This window comes from Zalophus californianus, chromosome 8 (assembly GCF_009762305.2).
Source record: "Zalophus californianus isolate mZalCal1 chromosome 8, mZalCal1.pri.v2, whole genome shotgun sequence".
Lineage (NCBI taxonomy): Eukaryota > Metazoa > Chordata > Mammalia > Carnivora > Otariidae > Zalophus > Zalophus californianus.
The window spans coordinates 32,613,210-32,634,825 of NC_045602.1; the positions used below are offsets into that span (position 1 = coordinate 32,613,210).

Consider the following 21,616-nt stretch of genomic DNA (forward strand, 5'->3'; position numbering starts at 1 on the left):
ACATTTAAAGGTGACACTTGAGCTGAGACCCAAGGGAAATGAAGAAGCAAACCATACAGCTATTGGGGGAAGGCAGAACACCAAGCAAAAAAACCCTGAGGCAGGAGCGTGAGAAGCAAGGTATGTTAGGACAGTAGCAGGAGAAATATATAATAATAAGTGATACTAGAGCAATTAATGATTACAGAGTATTGTGTGTCAGGCACAGTCCTAAATACTATTCTAAGCATTTCTTCTTTACAGCTGAGTAAACTAAGGCACAGAGGAAAGGATTAAAGTAATTGGCTAATGGTGGTGAAACCAGGCAGTCTGACTCCAGAGCCCAGCTCTTAAACCACTTTGCTAAGCTACAGAGAGGTCGGCTGTCCAGATTATGGAATGTCTAGACAATCTCTCAGCCAGTAAGAGTGTTAATATGCTAGAAAAGAAAATATCAACAAGGTTTTGATCTCAAACTATGATAGCTAAAAGTAGGTACACATTTTATGTCCCTATAAATACCAAGTGCCAAGTCTTGTCATTTTTGCTCCTCCACTCATAGTCCCTAACACATTTCCTTTCATATTATAGCTATTCAATGTAGGATGGCTGTTCAATGTACTCTCAAGAGAGAACTAGCAACTATTCACTCTCCATGCAAAACAACGTATTAGATGTTCTTTCACAAGTAAATACATATATACATCAAATCTTGGAGGTAAGTACTTCCTTTAGGGGATCAGATCCATATCAAAGTCAGATAACCTGTTCTTTTTTTAAAAGCTCTCAAGAGAAATGATTCCACAATCTGTTCCACTGTCTCTTTCCATCTTGAATAAATACTGATGCTGGAAAACCCCTTAATTTACGTTAAATACTCAAACACGCTTTCTGAAGTTTAGGACCATTTTCCCTCTAGACTTTGTCCTCCATGAAAGTAAAAAATAAGCATAATCCCAATCATGCTTTATTTTCCTTCAGCTATTCTTTTCTAAATGCCTAAGGTATTCATGTTCCTCAACAGAAGTCAGGTTTCAGAACTCAAGTTTTCCAGTCTTATAAACACCGACTATAATGAAAGAATTAGTCTTTGATGATACAAATCAGAACACCTTGAAAGATACAGAACTACAAATAAGCCAACATAATTCACTAAATGCTTGAACAAATTAATTTCCTGATTTCACTGCCCAATCTTCCATTTTTTTCCTGTCAGCTTTCATAGAGACTCTGTTTACATAAACTACCATGTGAATGGCTTTGGAGCTTAGCAACATTGCAGCCTCTGCTTCATGGGGAATGGCTTCCAAACACACATAGATAAAATCAGTATCAACATTTCCAAAGCATGTTCTCTACAAGACAGTAATTCTAAGGACAAGCAATATGTATTACAAAGAAAAAGAATCCCACAGTCAAGTAGTTAGGAGTTTGCTGGATTAAGCAACACTTAACAGGTTTCTTTACCATATGACTTCTCAATCTTCAGTATACTCCTAGTAATGCTTACCCTGGAGGATCCCCACCACATTCTGAAATGCCTACGAAGTCCTGTCCAAAATAAAAGATGATTCCAAGGCCCCAAGTCTTAGCAAACTATCAACAACTGGAGCTTTGGACAAAAGTGGGATACAAGGAAAGGCCCATTTGGAGGTAGATGTAGTCTGTGAAGAGGTCAGGTAGACAATGGGCTTATAGAGCTCAGGAGGAAGCACAAGCTGGAGTCATCTGGGAGTCGTTCACAGGGATCAAGCTGAAGTCATGAGACTAGACAAGATACTTCCTTAGATACACAGTAATAAGACTGGTCTTTCAAACATCCTTGCCTTAGTCCATCTCCAGTTTTAGTATCTTCTGCTTCTCTCTAGCAATAAATCTAGAAAAACATCAAGACATGGGGTAGGAATAAGGCAAATCCAACTGAAAAACTGCCTGTTAAATACCAGCACAATGTGTGTGAAAATCCTATTAATGTTGATAATGTGATCTGGTATAGAACTACCAAATTTCTCCAAGAGAACTCTTTGAAATGACAAACCTAGAGATGATTCATTCTTTTTTTTGTCAATGTAATGAATGCTATAAGGCCATCTCTACAGAAAAACACACACACACAACATTAAAACTATTAATTTCAGAGGGCTTCACGGGCCTCCTGAGGCCCAACCACCGAGCTCTCTAGTTGTCAACTCCTAGGTCCCTAGGTAATCCCGGCTACAAACTTCATCACACAGATGAAGGCCACAGAGTTACAGGAAATTTAAAAGTATGACTTTTTTAAAAACCGTATTTTCCATGTACTTTAAGACAGTGCAGAGAAAATGTATACTTGTATTTTTTAGCCTTGAAAACATGAAAACCTACTAGTTGAGTAAAACTCAAGTCATTTATCTAACACCATAAACAGAAGGGCATACAATGATAATAACACCTTCACAACAAAACAGCCGAGAGGCCACAAAGCTAATAAATTCCAGATCTTCCATACTCTACTTCAGTGCTTTTTAACTAAACCATGTCACCTTAAATAAGCATATTATTACACTGGGTAGGATACAGTTTTTAAAATAAAAATCCCTTGAAACACCCACCTTCTAAGAGTGACTATAAATAATTAGGTGTCTAACTTACTTAATCTGATCACTCCATTTTTAGCACCTAAACACAAATTAGGGAGCAAATTATACATACTGGCTTTTGAAAACAAACCCTCTAATGCACTCCTCTCTAATCAACACAATTTGTATAAATAAGAAAAATCTAAAACAGCAAAACAAATACAAAAAAATCCATTATCTTTATACATGGACATGATTACAGACAAAAATACAAACAGCTTAAGCTTTGGGTTATTTAGCAAGCAGGGGGTATGATGCCAAAACCACATGGAGTTTCTCGGCTTTGGGCCCCTGGTATGGGAAGAGGCTGGCAGGCGGGGATCAGCATCTATTATCTGATGTCCATTTGGCAGACTCTACAAAAACAATGAGGCCTGGCTGCACAGCAGGAGTTAGGTATTCCAACTACTGCTTAAAGATCCACTCTAACACAGAGTATGGCTACAATTCACATGCTGAACTAAACGTGTGCCTTAATTTCTCCACTGGAAATTCAGTCATACGTTATATGCCCATATCCTATCTTTATAGAAGCAGTAGTGCTATCTTTAAGAATGAAGTCTCCAGGCGCCTGGGTGGCTCAGTCAGTTAAGCCTCTGACTTCAGCATCAGGTCACGATCTCAGAGCCCTGGGACTGAGTCCACATGGGGCTCCCCTCTCAGCCGGGAGTCTGCTTGTCCCTCTTCCTCTCCACCTCCCCCTGCTAGTGGTGTCTCTCAAACAAATAAAATAAAAAAAGAATGCAGTCTCTAAAGGGTAAGGTTCAAACTGTGGCTTTGCCACTTACCAACTTTGGCAAGTTACTACAACTTCCTTGTGCCTCAATTTCCTCAAATGCAAAATGGAGTTAATAACAGCTCCTATTTCATGGAGTTGCTGTAAGGAGTAAGTAAATGAATACATGGAAAAACCTCAGAGCAGTGCCTAGCAAATAATAAGCACTCCATAAATGTTAGTTCTCATTATTATTACTTTAAACAGATGACAAGAGTAATCAACTTATACCTGTATAGCACTTAGATGTATTTAGGAAATTATAGGCCTTAATTTTTTTACTTTTTAATCATGTGGCTTAACTACCAGCTGTTTCTTCTAAATATAGTAAATACACGGCCAATTATTTTTGTAAAGAACTCGAAAAGAACTTACTATACACACTGCCACCTAAGATTTACACACTAGTAAAGTTTTAGTTAACTTTTCAACTGAATATAACTAGACTCCCCTAACACTTCTAATCTCCTTGGATCCATTTACTTCGACTTTCATAATCACCACCAATTCCAAAACACAGCAATGGTTATTCCTACCTGGACTACTGCAATGGCTGCCTAACTGTTCTTTCCCCTCCAATCTACACTGCAGGACAGGTAGATCTTTTAAATCTAATTTTACTCCTCTACGTAAAACCCTACAATGGCTCCCCATGGTCCTAAAGAAAAACCTGTCCTCCTTAAAGACCTAAGAGGCCTGTATGATCTAGGGCCATTCTCTTTCTCTGGCTGCTCAAGCCACTGAGGCCTTTCAAATCCTTACCCCTGTTCCTTGGGGCCTCACAGCCTTCACAGATGATGCTCCCTCTATCTGGCATAATCTTCTCTCCCCACTGCCTCTGACTCCCAAAAGGAGATCAGGTCCTCCTGTGACATGCTCTCATAACCCTAATCCTAATCCTCTTTTCTCCTGGGCAGCACAATATAAAACTGCAATAAAATAATCTAAGTGGTTGTTTAGTGTTCCTCTTGCGCCGCGCCCCCCCCCAAAATATAAACTCCAAGTAAGACTTAGGAATATGTCTACCTTTTCCTGCTACAACCCAAGTGCTTAGATGTCCAGTACCTTATACTAATAGGTGTACGCAAAACACCCGTGTTATCTTATGGGAAAACCTGAGGATACAAACGATGACAGACAGCAAATCATCCGCAAAACAAGACTAATGCAGAATCCTGGCTGCACTGGGAGTCACCATCCGTGGTACAGACACTCAAGTAAAAGCAAAAACCTATTGCTTAAACATGGGCAAAAAGTTTAGTTAGAACGAAACTTTCCAAAGCAAAATTGTGCATCCTCAGATGTTATGTGATGCAGATGTTATGTGAAACAGGAGGAGTTCCACTTCAGTCATCAGTAAGAAGATACACAACTAAATCAAGACTGCGGCCACATTTGGCACTATCCGCTTCTTGGCAGTCTCTCCGAGGCCAAGAGTGGAGCTGGCCAGGGAAGAGTGATTTATCTCCCACGCTTAGAAGGGGTCCCCTCTACAACAGGAATGCTGCACTACTAATGGACTTGGAATTCTAACCTCGTCAAACCAGTACCTTTACTGAGTATTCAATTCGCTTAAAAAAAAAAAAAAAAGGCCGCATTTTATGTGTCACTGACAAAAGCTAAGTTTAATGAGGCATCACAGTCCAATTCGATTAGGAGAAAACAAAGTTGCTTTTTCCTCCGACACAGGAAAAAAAAAAATTATACTGACCAGACTTCTTTTCCAAACGAAAGTCATTATTCGGAAAATTAAAAGAAAACGGTACGCGGATGCTGAGAGGCGAAAGGTTGGGGGGCTGTGGGTGGAGGCTGCCCAGGGTAGTAACTACCGCCGGGCCCGGTGGGCAGCAGTGCCAAACCTACAGCGGGCCGTCCCAGGTCCGTCTGACGGACACAGGTTTGACATACGCCAAAGCCCCGCCGTCTGCTTCGTCGCACTGACCCTGCCAATGCAACAAACAGCCAGACCCTCTCCGCACGTCCAGCCCTTCCCGGGCACCGCGCGTCCAAGGGGAGCGCTCAGGTAAGGGCTCCGACGTCTCGGGGTTACCCGTTTGGCCCTTTGTTCGTTCCAGGGCAGCGGAGCCCCGGGCGCCCGCTCCTCCTCCTCCTCAGCTCCCGGGCGCCCGCGTCTCCCGCGGAGGAGCAGCGCGGACGCGGGCGCACAGACGACGGCGGCGCCCCCCCGCCCTCCCCGCGGCGGGTCCTGACCCCCGCGGCCTCGGCGGCGCGCGGCCCCTCGCCCTTACCTTGTAGACGTCGCCGTAGGTGCCGCTGCCGATGCGCTGAATCAGCTCGAAGTCCTCCTGCGGATTCCGGCGGGACAGATCGAAGCCGGGGTTCATGGCGGGCCCCGGGTGCCCCCCGCCTCCCTCCCGGGCAGGGGAGGGGGGGCGCTCAGGGGGCCACACGGAGAGTGGGAGCCGCGGCCGGCCCCCTGCTCCCCCGGCGGTCACAATCACCCGGCTCCACGCTGCGGCCGCCGCCGCCGCTCCTCTCACGCCGCCGCCGCCGCCGCCGCCGCCGCCCGGGCTAACCGTCCCCGCCCCCGCAGCCCGTCGCCCGCCGCCGCGCCAAACCCGGGTCACACCCACAAGGAGAGGAGAACGCTCGCAGCCCCTCGCTCGGGGTGCAACTCCAACATGGCTTCCGCCTTCGCTGCTCCTCCCCCTCCCCTTACTCCGGCTCCTCCACCCTCCCTCCCCTTTTCCCGGCTCCGGCCCGACTGCGCAGCCGCGATCCCGGAGGGAGCGCTCTTCGGCCCCGCGCGCGTGCGGCCCCGTGCGCGCTCCGGCTCCGCGCGCCTGCCGGGTGTGGGCGGGCGGCCCCGCAGCGCCTGACCCCGAACTCGCGCCGCGTTCCCGGGCCGCCAACCTGCGCTTCTTGACAGCGGGCAAGGCTTGCTGGGAGGGCGTGACTGCCCCGGGGGCCACAGGGGGGGTCCAGGGGGGTCTGAGGATGAGGGAAGAAAGTAGCTCGTATTCGCTTCTGATTCCCCGAACGGCAAAGTTTGACGTTGCTGTATTACCTCCCAACCCTAAGCAGGTAGTATAGTTTTAATTTGCAAGACAGCCAGTGTCCCCAACTTATTTTTAGAAGCACCTACACATAGGACACAGCCGAGTACCAGAGACTTTTCTGAGACTGCGGGGAAGGGGTGGCCCTGAGGAAAGCCCCTGAGAAAAGTGAACCGTGCTAGGTTTGACACCGGACACTCGGGGTCCTTGGAGCTGGCCTGCTGCGGTGCAAAAGAGGGCAGGCCTGGAGGGCGACCAGGAGGCGTGTGGAGTGGATAGGGCGTGGGAAGCTCTGGGGGGAAAAACATGCTGAGCGGCCGCCCACCAGCCCGCGTGGAGGGCGTGGGAAGCAGGCCGAGTCTAGAACTGAAGCAGTGATTGACCTTCTCCAGAGACGCGGGATTATCAAAGACCCGGGCGAGGACAGTGCAAGCTGTGGAGCAACCTTGCAAAGGAGAGGTGGTGGAGGGTGGAGCATGAACAAGATCCATCCTGCACCTGAAACGTAAACACATGATGTGGCGGAAGCTCTTTAGTTTACCCAAAGCCCCACCCTGCGTGAGACCCAGATTGTGAGCATTACGTCCAATCTATGTGGACACCAGCTAAACTGTTAATACCTGTCCAAGAAAGCATGTGGAGTGTTAATTTTCTGTACTCAATAAACTGCCCACTAGGCATTTCCAAAAGCTTTAATCAAGTAGGTGATGGCCACTTGGACGATAGCACCTTGAGTTTTGCTTCAGAAATGCCTTCCTAATAACCAGAAGGCACCACACCTTCTGACCACCAGTGCTCCCTAATGCCTGGTGACTCCTGAGAAACTAGGTCTTATCAAATTTAAGGATAAAATAAGTATAATCAAATAATAGTCAAGCTACTTATAGTTAACTGCCTCATACATTTTTATCTTTTCAATCCTTTTGCCTACAGTAAGATTGCATATTTATTAAGTTCTCAAAGAAGTTGTTTTTCTGAGTATCTATTGACTAGAAGATGTTGGAAAATGACCATCTCTTCACCGATATAAGTAGCCTCCAATTGTCTAATTTTTAATTAAAGCATCAGTAATATGTGCATATCATGTAAATTACTACCATGTGAGTGCTTATCACTGGATTTCTTCTAGCTAGATCTCACCTTAAGGCTCTGATATCTTGAGAATTAAACTCCTGAATATAAATGTTATTCCATTCCTGCTTTTGCCTGTTTAGGGCACTTGCTGGGGACCCAGACTGCAGGCCTTTCTTCAACTTGTACACATTTGGAGAATTGTTTGGCCTCTTTAAGCCAAACATGAGAATAATTAGTCCAGGATTCAGATAGCAGACCTAATAAACTATCCCAAATAGGAATCAGTTCTGCTCTCTTTCTCTGCCTTTTTAATTCTGGAAAGCCAAATTCTCAGCACTGTCTTGTTTGCTAGGATTATCATCTGTGCAGATAACTTTATATTTGCATCACTAATAGACTTCTTTCAAAGGGAAAAGACATTTCAGTAGGGCTGAAATGGTCTTTAAGGTTTTGTTTGTTCGATTTTGGCAGGACCAAGCTATTCCTTTTGAAAAAGGATTGATTTTCATGTAAGGGCCTGATTTGCCATATGGGTTACAACGTAAATAAAAGGGCTTTTGCAATTAACTGCTCACAAAGAATAAAATATTTTGTTCTTTGTAATATATACATGCAGATGCCAAATCTGATGTGTTTGTTTTTCCTCTTCCAATGCTCCTCAACTTTGCTGGAAGTAACACTAATGATCACACTTCTTTGAATCCGAGAAATAGCTTCCCTCTTCTATGATTAGAAGCATCCTTAGAAGTCATCTAATCTTTTCAGTTCAAGAACTGCTTCTACAGCATCTCTCCTGAATTTATTGCTACTTGAATACCTTCAGAAAAAGGAAACTCACTGCTTCCAAAAGAAACCCACCGCATTATGAGATAGTGCTAGTGAGTGATCATAATAACAATAATAAAAACAATAGTAATATCTAACATCCCCAAGTGCCTACAAGGTGCCAGGAACTGAGCCAAGTACTTTCCATGTGTTATCTCATTTAATTCTCACAACTTGATGACATAGGTATTATCATAATTTTTTGAGGTACAGGCAGATTAAGGTGGCTCAAAGTAACAGAAAGCTGAAATTTGAACAGAGGTAAGACACAAAGGCCAGATACTTTTTTTTTAAAAAGATTTTTAATTTGTTTATTAGAGAGAGCGACTGAGAGAGCACAAGGGGGAGGGGCAGAGGGAGATGAAGACGCCCCACTGAGCAGGGAGCCTGCCGCAGAGCTCAATCCCAGGACCCTGAGATCATGACCTGAGCCCAAGGCTTAACTGACTGAGCCACCCAGGTGCCCCAGAAGGCCAGACTCTTAACCCTTAATCTATGCTCTGCTTTATAGTATACTTTTTAAATTTTCTCTTATGCAGGGGCACCTGGGTGGCTCAGTCAGTTAAGCATCTGCCTCCAGCTCAGGTCATGATCCCAGGGTCCTGGGATCCAGTGCCACATTGGGCTGGGGAGTCTGCTCAGTGGGGAGTCTGCTTCTCCCTGTCCCTCTGCCCCTCCTCCCTGCTTGTGTGCTCTCTCTCCCTCTCTATCTCAAATAAAGAAATAAAATCTTTTAAAAAAATAAAATTTCTCTTATGCTAAGCCAAAATCTGCCTCCTTGCCATGCATTTAGACTCAACGATTATTAGATTCTAATGGTATAGAATACAGAAAAGAAAACCACAGTGTCTGCCATCAGGGAGTTTACAGTCTCACAAAACTGTGAGAAGCACAGAAAAGGGGCAGGAATGCAGACAGGAAGATACAGGGAGGATGCTAAAGCTAAATCTTAAAGAATGTGTTGGAGTTAGCCAGAGAAATGAAGGGGAGGTTGTACACTCCAGGCTGGCCATGTAGCCCTAGCCCTTTGAAGCACCCACCCATGTAAGCATCACACTGTAGGGAGTGGGTAAAGGCTGAGATGGACAGTATATCCAGACCACCCTTCTCTTAGCCCATCCTTCATGGGTCTATGGCTTAGGGTTTCTTTAGTCTCTGTACCAGCTCTCAGTTTTAGCCTCAGGACTTCTTGTCTAACCACCCATTGGATCCACTTCTTTGGCTTACTGACTTCATAATCACCACTCACATTTCAGTATGCCAACAGCTCTGGGAAAGGAATACTGAGCAAGCCTTAGCTCAAAAAAGACCCTACAACCAGGCCATCTACCAGAGGAAGAGAATCAGACTCAGACATACGTGCAACAATGACAGAGTTCCAGCATGTTACACAGCCTAGCCTAGCACAGCTCTGAGCCAGGCTACCAGGATTCATATCTTGTCTCTCTGTCCCCTACTGAACGACCTTAGGAAGTTATTTCAAAATGAGGCTCTTATGGAGTCAAAACTAAAATACGTGTTAAGGGGTGCCTGGGTGGCTCAGTTGGTTAAGCATCCAACTCTTGGTTTCAGCTCAGGTCATGATCTCATGGGTTGTGGGATCAAGCCCTGTTGTCAGGCTCTGCCCTCAGCAGGAAGTCGGCTTGAGAATCTCTCCCTCTGCCCCTCCCCCTCTCCTGTTCTCTTTCCCTCTCTCTCAAATGAATAAATCCTTAAAAATAAATAAAATACATGTTAAAGTCAGCAGCGCCTAGACCACAACAATCCCACAAGTATTAATTACTATTATTCTGAGTATATTTTAGAATTTATTTTTTAACTTATTTTGGTGTAACTATTTTTTTAGTGTTATATTGGTTTTAGGTGTACAATATAGTGATTCAACCATTCCATACATCGCTCGATGCTCATCACAAGTATACTCCTTACCCCATCACCTATTTAACCCAATCTTCCATCCCCCTATTTTAGAATGTTTTAAAGTGTGACAGTCACGGGGATGGGAATAGAGATATTATTTAGGAAACAAATGCAATAACATATGTAAGAGAACCTGATTTAAGGCCAGGGATGCTGAGGACAGAGAGAAGAGAAAGAACACAAAAATCATTAGAAGGTGGAATTGAAGGTTTGGTGGAGTGAGGAAGAAGGCAAACAATGGGCAACATATAGGCTTAGACAATGGGAAGGTCCCAAGAGGGTGAGAGCATTTTCCGTAGTAGGAGGTGTTAGGGTTATTTGGGGGAAGGTTTTAGCGTTGGGTCAAAGTAAATGATTGTTTCATATCTGTTAAGGTTGAGACGCTCAACTAGAAATGTAAAATTAGTGACAAAAAACAGAGTTGAAACTTAGAAAAGATGTCAGGGCTAATTTTTAAATTTTGAGGGTCATAGTTTAGGAATATTTATTATCTATTATGTGCCAAACACTATATTAGGTTATAACAGTGCAACAGGGCATGGTCCCTGAATTCAAGTTGGGCTACAGACAAATTCTCAGATAATTCCCTTACAAGGAGATAAGTACTGAGGTGCGGGAAAGAAGAGCCAGAGGAGATACTAGGTGCTGCATAGGCTAATAACTTGGCTCTTTTTCAAGCCAATATATATATATATATATATATTTAAATTTTTAAAAATATTTTTTATTTATTTATTTGAGAGAGAGAGAGAACGAGAATGAGAGAGAGCATGAGCAGGGGAGAGGGAGAAGCAGGCTCCCCGCCAAGGAGGGAGCCCAATTCGGGACTCGATCCCAGGATCCTGGGATCACAACCCAAGCCGAAGGCAGACGCCCAACCAACTGAGCCACCCAGGCACCCCACGCCAATATATATTTTTAAATTTTCTTTTAATATATATTTTTAAATCGTGTATTCAACATTTATTTACAGGTAAGGTGGAGCTCTGCATGGGGAGTAGGTGGAGATGGATGTCCTCAGGTGTCAGCTTTCAGCTTTCCACACTGATATTCTGAGCAATTCAGTTCTGCTCCCAGATTTGCATATGTCCCAGCACAGTGTTTCTCAATGGAGGTTTTATTAGCATTTTGGGTAGGACAATTCTTCCTTGTGTGGGACTGTCCTCTGTTTCAATACTGCTCCCAGCCACACTGACATCAGCCACAAAAATAGCCACACATATTTCCAAATGTCTAGGGTTGGGCTGGGGTGGGGGATGGGAGTGACTGCATTGAGAATGTTTGCCTATCATGTCCTTGAGAGAACTGTCACCCACACCAAACCATTTATCATAGTAGTCCTTTCTATCTCATATAGAATATTCCCTGAGACAAGTTCTGATATGTAAAATATCATCCCTCTTATTTCCAATGCTTGGCACCCGAGTGGGGTTCATGGCCCTCTTTAGATGCACAACCAAGAGTCCACCTGCTCTTTTTCACATAGCTTCTGGGGCCACATAGGAGGGGACCAAATCCAGTCTTCGCAGGTTATGGAAGTCTTCACAGAGGAAGGATCCTCTAGGCTGAGACTTAGCCTAGTAGAGGCTAACAAGTAGAGAATTAGCCGAGCAAGAATATATACTCCAGACAAAGGGTACAGTGGTTACATTCAAAGAAACGAAAGTAGTTCTGTTTAAGGAGAATAACAGATGAGGCTAGTGTGGTAAGCAGGGACCAGTCCATTAAGGAGCACATAAATTGTATTAAATAATTTGTATTTCTTCTTGCGAACAAAAGGGTGCTATTGGTAGATTTTCAGCACAGGAGTAGCATGATCTCATTTGAGCCTTAGAAATACTCCACCAGCTGCAGATGGAGAATGAATTGGAGTCAGGTGGCAGGACTGGAGATGAGTTGGGAGAATAGTTCAGAGACCATTGTAGCAGTCCAGGTAGGAGAAAATGATGGTCTGAGTTAACATATGGCCTCAGCATCAACATTCACTCATGTATTTGAATTGTGGGTTGAGATGAATTTTCACAGGGAAAATAAATGGAATAGGCAGAAAATGGGTTCCTAGAAACCCCCCAACATTTAGACTGTGAACAAAGGCAGAGAATCTAGCAAAGGAGACTAGGAAGGTGGGATCCAATATGATATGTGGAAATGGAATGGTATGGGAGCCACAGGAGTGCACTACTTGGGACTCCCTTCAAGGAAGCGTGTGCTGTAAGGAGTGTGAACCACTGACATCCTCTAGCCTCCATGCCTTTGGGATCCATCACAGCATTCATGCAGAGGTCTCAGTCTCCCCAGAGGCTCCCAACCAATGACTGAGCACAGCCAGCCATTCCTGCCCAATGCAATTTGCTCTAATGGGCAATCTTTGCTCTGGGACACCCCACTGGCATCACTGAGCTAGTCTCAGAGCTTCCCTGCAGTCCTTCTTCCTACCCAGTCCTTCTTCCTTCTTTCTCTTCTTTCACAGGTATTAAGTCAAGCATTGCAGTCTGAGAGTCTTCTTTCTTACTCTTTCTCCCTTTCCTCTTTATCCTTCACAGGTGCATCTTGCACTTCGAATTCGATTTTGCCATCTGCTGAACTAGTATAATTGATATCAGTGCAGCAAAGGAGGAAATTTTAAGAGAGTGACCAAGCTGTGTTAAATGCCAGAGAGAGACTAAGGAGGAGGGAGACAGAAAAGTTTCATCAGATCTGTCATTATGGAGGTCAGTGCTAATCTAACCATTGAAGTTCATAGTGCCTCTTCTGCTATTGTGTCTCCTCTTAGTTATATTCTCCCAGATCCTCTTCAACATCTCATCCAGACTATGAACTCATTTAATTTGTTAATATCTTTTTAAACTCTGGCACTAGGAAGTGAGTTCAGTATTCCAAATGCAGTCTGGTCAATGTTGACTATAGGGAGATTATAACTACTTGTTATTTGAACACTCTGTTATAGCCTAAACTTTGATTCAGTTTTTTTATAGCCACAAAAACTCAGGGCCACTGTACTGTTCAACATCAGGGAATGCCATTCAGATTATATAATTCTCAAGTCCAACCTGGCCCCTGGGTCCTGATTTTAAAGATCTCCAAAACCCATATTTGCTCCCCTCTGAATCAGATCATCAGAGGTGCTCTTGAACCCTCATTGTCATAAAATGCCAGGGAAAGAAACCTGGTCTCATGCATCCTACTGTAAAGTTCCTGCCTTGCCAACAGTTTATCAGACCAGATATCATCTTCTCATCACCGAGCCATATATAACAACACCATGAACAAAACAGGGCACAGAGTACCTCTACCCAATATTGCTTCCAGGTGAGATCTTGCAAAGACAAACAAGTCAGACAAAAGCCTAGAACCTTGTTTAGAAAGACAAGAATTTCCAATCTTCTTGAGAAGCCAGGATTTCAAAGGGGTGCTCTTTGGCTAGCACTGCAGGTAACTGATATCTTTTTAGATTTAGCTAATCCTCGAGGGGTGCAGGCTGTGTGAAAAATAGACAACAAAGTATCAAAGGATTACAAGGAAGTACAGGTGGAATATAGGCTGGGTAAGAGACTAAGAGATGCTGAGATAATCTTATTGATGAAACTTCTGATTATATTCATCTTTTATCACATGATAGATTAGAGCATAGTGTTTGCCTGGTTCCCTTTTATATAATATCTAGCCTACAGTTCCCCTTAGATCTCCCCAGTTAAACGGTGTTGCCCTGTACCTTCGTTCCCAAATACAGTGAGGTCACTGTTGGACCAGATCTAGTTGGTCCAGAACAAATGTGGTTGCATACACGCTGTTTCCAGAGTATATTACTGCCCAGAGTATTATCCTGCTGGCCTTTTTTAAAAGAAGCTTATTCTAGTTAATCTTACTCCCTTAGGAGGACTCCAACCCCTACCCCCAACAAAACCTGTAGTAAAGCAATCTGCTTAAAGATCTAGGAAGTTCATCACTTTGGGGGAAAAAAAAATCCTCTAATTTGGTTTAAACCTGGACTGAAGGTTTGTTTCCTTGATCAAAACAAACAAAAAATAGAAATAAAAGCTCTGTTAAATAATTCAAATAACATGCCAGGAGTTTTCTATTATTCCTTACTCCCTGCTCGTAGTTCAAGGTGATGTATAGATAACCCAAATCTCAAACTGACCCAGATCACTGCTCCAGGGGATGGATCGATTTGCTGGGTCTGGGCTCATAGCAAAGCCCACTTGGATCAAGGTATGTCTCTTCTCGGCAGTAGAGTCAAAACTTCTGCCTGGAATCTGATCATCTGGGTTGTTTAAAGATACTTTAAAAATATATATATATTTAAATCAGGACTCATCTGGTAGTATGAACTTTCCCAGCTAAGCATCTGATACCATCAGAATAGTTTAAACATGAGTTGATGGAATAACAAAAAGAAGGAAACTCATGAACACTTCCCTGCTGCTTTATATTTTATTTACCAACTGTTAAGCCACTATATGAAATTTGTGAATAGACTTTTTTAAGCATAAATGTGGCACCGCATACAGGCAGTCTTTTTCTGTGTTAACCTCAAAACAGTTATCTGGGCACCAATATCTGAAAATGTTTATATAAACTTTTCTTTATTTTTTTAAATTTAAATTCAATTAATTAACATATAGTTTATTATTAGTTTCAGAGGTAGACTTCAGTGATTCATCGTCTTATATGACAGCCAGTGCTCATTATGACTCGTGTCCTCCTTAATGTCCATCACCCAGTTATCCCATCCCCCACCCCCATATGAACTTTTAATGCCAAAAAGTATAACACTCTTAAGTTGCTGATGCTAATATTTAGGGTTTACCTCTCACCTAGAGAGAGCACTCTTCAGCCATTCCAAATAAATCCAAAACACCGTATCTGCAAATCTAAATGCGGTCTGTTTTCTGCTATGTGGTGCAAGTCTTTTAATTAGGCTCTCTGGCTCCATTCTCTTCTGCTTCTGATAATACAATAAACATGTCTCTTAAAATGCCAAAAATGGAAATATAGAAGTCCTGAGGGAAAGCTAAATTTGGAATGAATGTGAGTTCACTTTGAAGCATGTTGGGTTTGAGGAGATGGAAGGGCCTTAAGGAGGGGACATCACAAAGACAGTCACAGATTTAGGAAGTGCAAAAGGGAATTACATCGTGATGTGTAAATGTGAGTCATAGAAATAGAGATGGTAGAATCATGGGATCTCCAAGAGAAAAGGCTGAGAGTGTAGAGCAGTGGTGAGCAAACTGTTTTTCTCTCTTCTTCTTCTTCTTCTTCTTCTTCTTCTTCTTCTTCTTCTTCTTCTTCTTCTTCTTCTTCTTTTTTAAGGACCATTTAGGGGCACCTGGGTGGCTCAGTGGGTTAAGCATCGGACTCTTGATTTTGGCTCAGGTCATGATCTCGGGGTCATGAGATCAAGCCCTGCAAAGGGCCTGCTTGAGATTCTCTCTCTCTCCCTCTGCACACTCCTTCTAAAAAAAAAGGATAACTTAAAAGGAGCAGAAAATGTTTGTGAACCTTATTTTTAAAACATTCAAGATGAAACTAGTGTTACTGACTTCAATAACAAGAACTTATGTTCTGGGGTGATTATTAAGGTATGAACATCTGTTCTTCTCTCAGGCAGTACTTTCTAGCTTGTCTTTGCTTGCTATATTTGTGATGTGGAATTTAAGGTAAGGGGAGTGGAGACAGGAGTGGAGAAGTGAGAAGAGAAGGGGGATAAGTTAGCCAGAAAGGAGCTAAGTCAACCTTTAAAGTGTTGGAAGAAAGGGAGAAGGGAGATGACCAAAAGCCCAATAAACTGGGTTCTAGAGAAAGAGTGTGGAGGTTATATGTGAGACTAGAGGAAACAGAATGGAACTCAAGGGGGGCTCCGTAACCATAAATGGGGTCCTCTGATGTTCTTTGAGAGCCATAAATGTAAATAAAGGTTGGAATACCTTTTTAAAATTACTGTGATCCTGAGCAGAATCTGAAGTGTGTGGGAACCTCAGAACTTATTAGGGTCGCAAGAAGAATGCGAATGAGAAATTTGGCAATGGTTCTGAACTGCTAAAAATGTTATCTGCTCATCCTAAGAAGTCATGACACAGAAACAGCTTTCAAATCTTTTATAACTTAATTTACATTGCTTTTTAGAGCTTCTGTATGTTTTCACATTTATATCTTATGTTACCTTTGGAATGATTCCTTAAATTGTTATCATCCATAATTTACAGATGGGGAAATTGAAGCTTAGAGAAGTGAAAGCCAGAAACAGATCAGGATTAATGATTAGTTCCAGTCAATTGAACATCTACTGAGCCTTGCTTACTGAGATTCAGGTTGTGCTATATATTGGGGACATAAAAATGATGAAAATGTGCATGCCATCCTCAGCCATTACACCATTCTTTCTTTACTTTTTCCAGTTCTCTCAGAGAGGATTGATATCTCCTCTAAGCCTGGGACAGGCTGGTTCATAACAAGATCCAACTCGGAGCATCACTGACACAAACAGCAAGTTTACAGGAAGAATCGGTTCCAGGGCACTCTGACTGTTTCATGCATGTGATGTAGTCATCAGAATTGCAAGACAAGGAAGAGATGGGAACTCTTATGCGCTATTGAGTGGAGATTAAATTGGTACAATTACATTGGAAGGCAATTTGGCAAAATCTATGAAAACAAAAGATGCCCTTACCTTACAATCTAACAATTTCACTTTGCTATATATATCCAAGAAACTCTCCCTTAAATACATAAGGACACATGTAAATGATTATTCAGTGAAGCATCCTGTATAACAGGAAAATAATTGGAAACAACCTAAATATTCATCAGCCTGAGAGTGGTTAAGTAAATTGTTGTATGATCACACAGAGGAATACTATATGGTAGTTAAAATACATGAACTAGAACTGGAGCTATAATGTGCATCAATCTCAAAAAATAGACTATCTAGTGAACACAAGAAAGTAGAGGAGATACATAAAGCATGCTATCATTTATATTAACTTTAGACCCATGAAACAATAGTACATCTTCCTATGTGTGATAAACATTTTAAAATATTCACAGTAATAATAACTCCCAAATTCAGGATAGTTGTTACCTCTGCTGAAGAAGGATAATGACAAGAGTTTGCAGAGGACTTTAGCCAAATATGGCAAATATGGCAAAAAGTAAATATTTGACAAAATTTGGTTGGAAAGGCGAGTTCATATTATTATTTTCTATACCCTATATACTTGAAATATTTCATTTAAAAGTATATAGGGGTCTTCAACCCTGGAATTCTGGGATTTTTTTTTCTTTGTGCAGAAATTTCTTTTTTTTTCTTTTTCTCATGTTGAAATTCCATCCATTTTTTTGATATTTAATTCAAGTCTCACTACCTTATTGAGAACTTCTGTGACAATCTTGTCAGTCTATACTATGCTTTATAAAATTCTATAGGTCTATAAAATTCTCTTTATTCTATGATGATTTTATCAAAATGACTTTCATTCTTCTGAGTATGCTTAAGCCACATATTAGATACTGAGAAAGAGTAGAAAAATAATAAAATTCTCTTGTACACTATGTTTGTATGACCAGAATTCTTTCATGTTGTTGCTTAAACATATATTGCCTTGCATTAATATTTGGCTTTATTGTACACAAACCTTGTTTCTCCAATTATATTGTAAGAGCCTTAAGAGCAGGGACAATGTCTTGAACTTTTAAAATTCTTCCCCAATGCCCAGTAGAGCCTAACCAAATACTTAGTAATGAAAAGTGATACATAAACTAATAATTATTACCCTTCCTACAAAACCTTTCTATAGAAAATTGAAAATACTAGTTGGAGCTACATTTGCTTTTATTTTCCCAGAGAGATAATAGTAATGAGCTGTGAAATGACCAAAACTCAGGCAGCAGAAGGGAAAAAAAAGAAATAACGGGTTTGTATATTACACATTCTGGATAATCAGCTCTTGAATGATTAAGTGTGGAAAATCTCTTATGACTAAAAGCAGATTTTAAAATTTTGTTTTATGACTATGGACTTGTTTTATAGATCATTTCCAGTGCTCAGATGATCCCAGGCCAAACTTACAAATTATTTTGGAAAAACATTTCCTCTTACGATATGCTACATAGCCACACACAAAACACCTTGTTATCATTCTGCCTTCATTCCCATATTTATTGGGCTACACATGGGAATGGTGGTCCAGGGAAACTAAAACACAAAAGGTGTTCCCCCTGTGGAATCAGAAAAGGGTTTTGGAGAAAGACAAATTACTTTGAGTCTAATTTATCCTTAGTACCTCTTGTAAAAAGTGTTTGGTACTTGAGGCAACCAGGTTGCTTGAAACCTCTGAGTAAAAGGTTGGTCTATATTAGTCCAGGATTAAAGCTAAACAGCATAGGGAATGGTAAGAGGTCTGGACTACATTGTCTCTCCTCAGAACCAAAAGTTGGGTATTGAGGCATGAGATAAATTGAAGAATCAGTACAGCTACTTTTAGTAAAAGCAGGAGCTGCTAGGTCAAAACTGCTACCACGTTGTGTCTGAGGAGTTTCCTATGAAACTTAGTACTATTTTATTAAACCAGGCCACTATCTTGTGGTTCTTTGGCCTAAGTACTCTAACACTAAATATAGTTCTCTGAATTAAAACTTACCTACATCTGTATATATGACTGCATTTTTAACACCACAGTAAACCTCAGGGAATTATGTCTCTTCTTACCCTCCTCTATTTCTATGTCATTTGTATCTGAGTGAAGACAACTAAAGGCACAAAAATATCTTGCAGTTTGGTAAGAGATCATATATTCCCTCATTTTCACTTATTTGTAAATGTTAATGTTGAAGCAAAACCCTGAAGCAAAGTGACCAGAGTATTCCTATAGTAATGAGGAGCCTTATCATTGGTCTCTGCTTTTTTCCTTTCCCTAAATAAAGTGAAGTAAGAAAAATGCTATTATATAGATAATACATATATTTAATAGATTGGGTTTTCAAAGTTCCCTAAAGGATAAGTGTTTGTAACTTAGAATTAATTTCCCATGGAAATACTGTGATTATGGTTAGATTTAAAACCTAATATATTAGTAGGTGTGAGAGGATAGTTGATTAAGAAGTTGTATCTTGTTTTCTTGTCTATAAACTTATCATAGAAAAACAAGAAGTATTTTTCCCTTCTCCAATCTAGAGGGAGGGTTAAGATGGTGATTTTCTAAAGTCTCAGGGAGGCAGAAAACACAACTGTCTGGCAGGGGCAGTGTTCCAAAAAAAAAGGGAAATGGCTTGGCTTCAGGAGAATTTGGATCTGTTGAACCCAGAAGGAGTGAGAACCAGACAAGAGTCAGTTTCCATAAATGGTAAGGATCTATGTCTACTCCCAGATAACAGATCAGAAAGGTATGCACCTCTGATGAGGATGTCAGCAAGGATATCTTGTCTCAGAAGTAGTAAATTAATTAATTTATGCTAAGCTGAAACAAGTCAAGGGTACATATTATGAACTCTAGGGTTACTATTAAGAGAATATTAAAATTATGTATAAAATTATGTGTAGTAATGCATAAATAGAAGAGAGATAGCATAATAATTTTTAAAAATAGTTAATGAAATCAAAGGAAGGCAAGAAAGAAGATAAAAAGGACCAAGTAACCAGTAGGATAAATAGAAAACAAATAGTAAGATGTTAGCTATGAATCCAAATATATCATTAATTACCATAAATATAAATGGCATAATTTTCCATTAAAAACCAAAGATTTCCATACTGATTTTAAATATATGGGGCGCCTGGGTGGCTCAGTCAGTTAAGCATCTGACTCTTGGTTTTGGCTCAGGTCATGATGTCAGGGTTGTGTACTGTACTCAGCAGGGAGTCTGCTTGAGATTCTGTCTCTCTCCTTCTGCCTGCCCCACCCCTGCTCATGCATGCACATGTGTGTATGCACTCTATCTCTTTCTCTAAAATAAATAAATAAATCTTAAAAAAATAAATATATATTTAATAATGTAATATTATAATATATATTATATGTGGTTTTTCAAAAGATATAAAAGTTACAATCTAAAATAATACCACAGAAGTACCTGAGGGCTGAGAGTGTGCCATGCCCCTTCAGACTAGCTGCTTCCATTAGATTTCCATGGTCATAGTCCCAATTTGAAGCTGTAGTACCTCTGGATGGGGGTGGTGCTGGGCTCTGGCCTTTTCACAAAGAGAGGTCAGGGACAGGGTCAGTATTATGGGCATGTGTATATCTTTCCAAGTTCTTTTACAGTCCCTGCTGGGACTCCCCGACTTATTTTGGTTGGTTCCTACTGCTACTTCTTTTACAAAATAGACTTTGTAGAACTGATTAGATCACCTTGTTTATTTAATGTGAGTTTGTGCCTTTTTCGTCTCAACCTTCTGAAACAGGTATATTTGGGAAAAGGCAGTCTAATAAAATCCTAGACAGGGAAAAAGTAAGCAAGCAAACAAACAAATAAAATAACACCACAGAAAAGTTAAAGGTAAAAGAAAGAAAGACATTTTATGCAAACACTAACCCAAAGTAAGCTGATATAGCTATACAACAATATAAAAAGTAGACCTTAAGGAAAGAAGCATTATTAAAAATAAAGTGTGATATTTCACAATAATAAAAATATTAACCTATCAGGAAGATGTAACAATTCTAATTTTGTATACAACTAACAACAAACTACCAAAATATATAAAGCAAAGGATTGCAGAAACTGCAAAGAATAATAGATAAATCTATAATCACAGCAGGAGGCCTTAATACATCTGTCAGTGTCTCAAAGAATAAGGAGACAAAAATTAGTAAAGGTACACAACATTTAAACAACATGATTAACAAAGTTGACACAATTGACGCACATGGAATATTTCATGCAACAACTGCAGAATTCACCTTTGTTTCATGTGAGCAGTGAACATTTACTAAAAGTGACAATAACTTGGCCGTAAAGCAAGCCTCACCATATACCAAAACATTGAAATTATACAGAGTATGTTCTATGAGCAGAGGGGAATTAAGCTAACGGTCAACAATTTTTTAAAAAGTACAAATTTCCCAAACACATAGAAATTAGGCAATATACTTCTAAATAACCCATCAGTCAAAGAAAAAACAACAATGGAAGTGAAAAAAACATTTTGAACTAAATAAAAATAAAAATATGGCATATCAAAATTTTAAGATGCAGCTAAAACTGTTTGGTGGGAAAATTGTAATCTTAAGTGCCGAAATTTATAACTTTAAACAAGAATAACTTAAGTATCCGTCTCAAGAACTTAGAGAAAAAAACAATTAAACCTGAGGAAAGTATAAAAAAGGTAATGATAAAGTAGAGAGAAAAAAATTAATGAAAAAAATGTGTAGTAGGGAAGAGTCACTGAAAAAAATAAACTGGTAAATTCA

At 41.0% G+C, this 21,616-nt stretch overlaps 1 protein-coding gene, 1 long non-coding RNA gene and 1 other non-coding gene across 5 annotated transcripts in view; 2 read left to right on the forward strand and 1 right to left on the reverse strand.

Moving 5' to 3' along the window:
* MAP4K3 (mitogen-activated protein kinase kinase kinase kinase 3) overlaps nucleotides 1-6,036 on the reverse strand; it is a 185,700-nt gene extending 179,664 nt beyond the window's left edge. For 2 of the 3 annotated variants that reach the window (XM_027621089.2, XM_027621088.2), the window contains exon 1: nucleotides 5,622-6,036. In XM_027621089.2, the coding sequence (XP_027476890.1) occupies nucleotides 5,622-5,717 (96 nt within the window). In that variant the 5' untranslated portion in view covers nucleotides 5,718-6,036. The remainder of the gene's footprint in view (nucleotides 1-5,621) is intronic. The other variant, XM_027621090.2, reaches the window with a different exon arrangement.
* On the forward strand, nucleotides 5,252-17,620 carry LOC113937200. The gene is made up of 3 exons (XR_003524537.1): nucleotides 5,252-5,395; nucleotides 12,752-12,919; nucleotides 16,607-17,620. It is a non-coding gene; the product is annotated as an uncharacterized LOC113937200 (long non-coding RNA).
* Nucleotides 17,621-17,651: 31 nt separating this feature from the next.
* LOC113938814 lies at nucleotides 17,652-17,726 on the forward strand. Its single transcript, XR_003525013.1, has one exon. It is a non-coding gene; the product is annotated as a small nucleolar RNA SNORD59 (small nucleolar RNA).
* The last annotated feature ends 3,890 nt before the right edge of the window (nucleotides 17,727-21,616 follow it).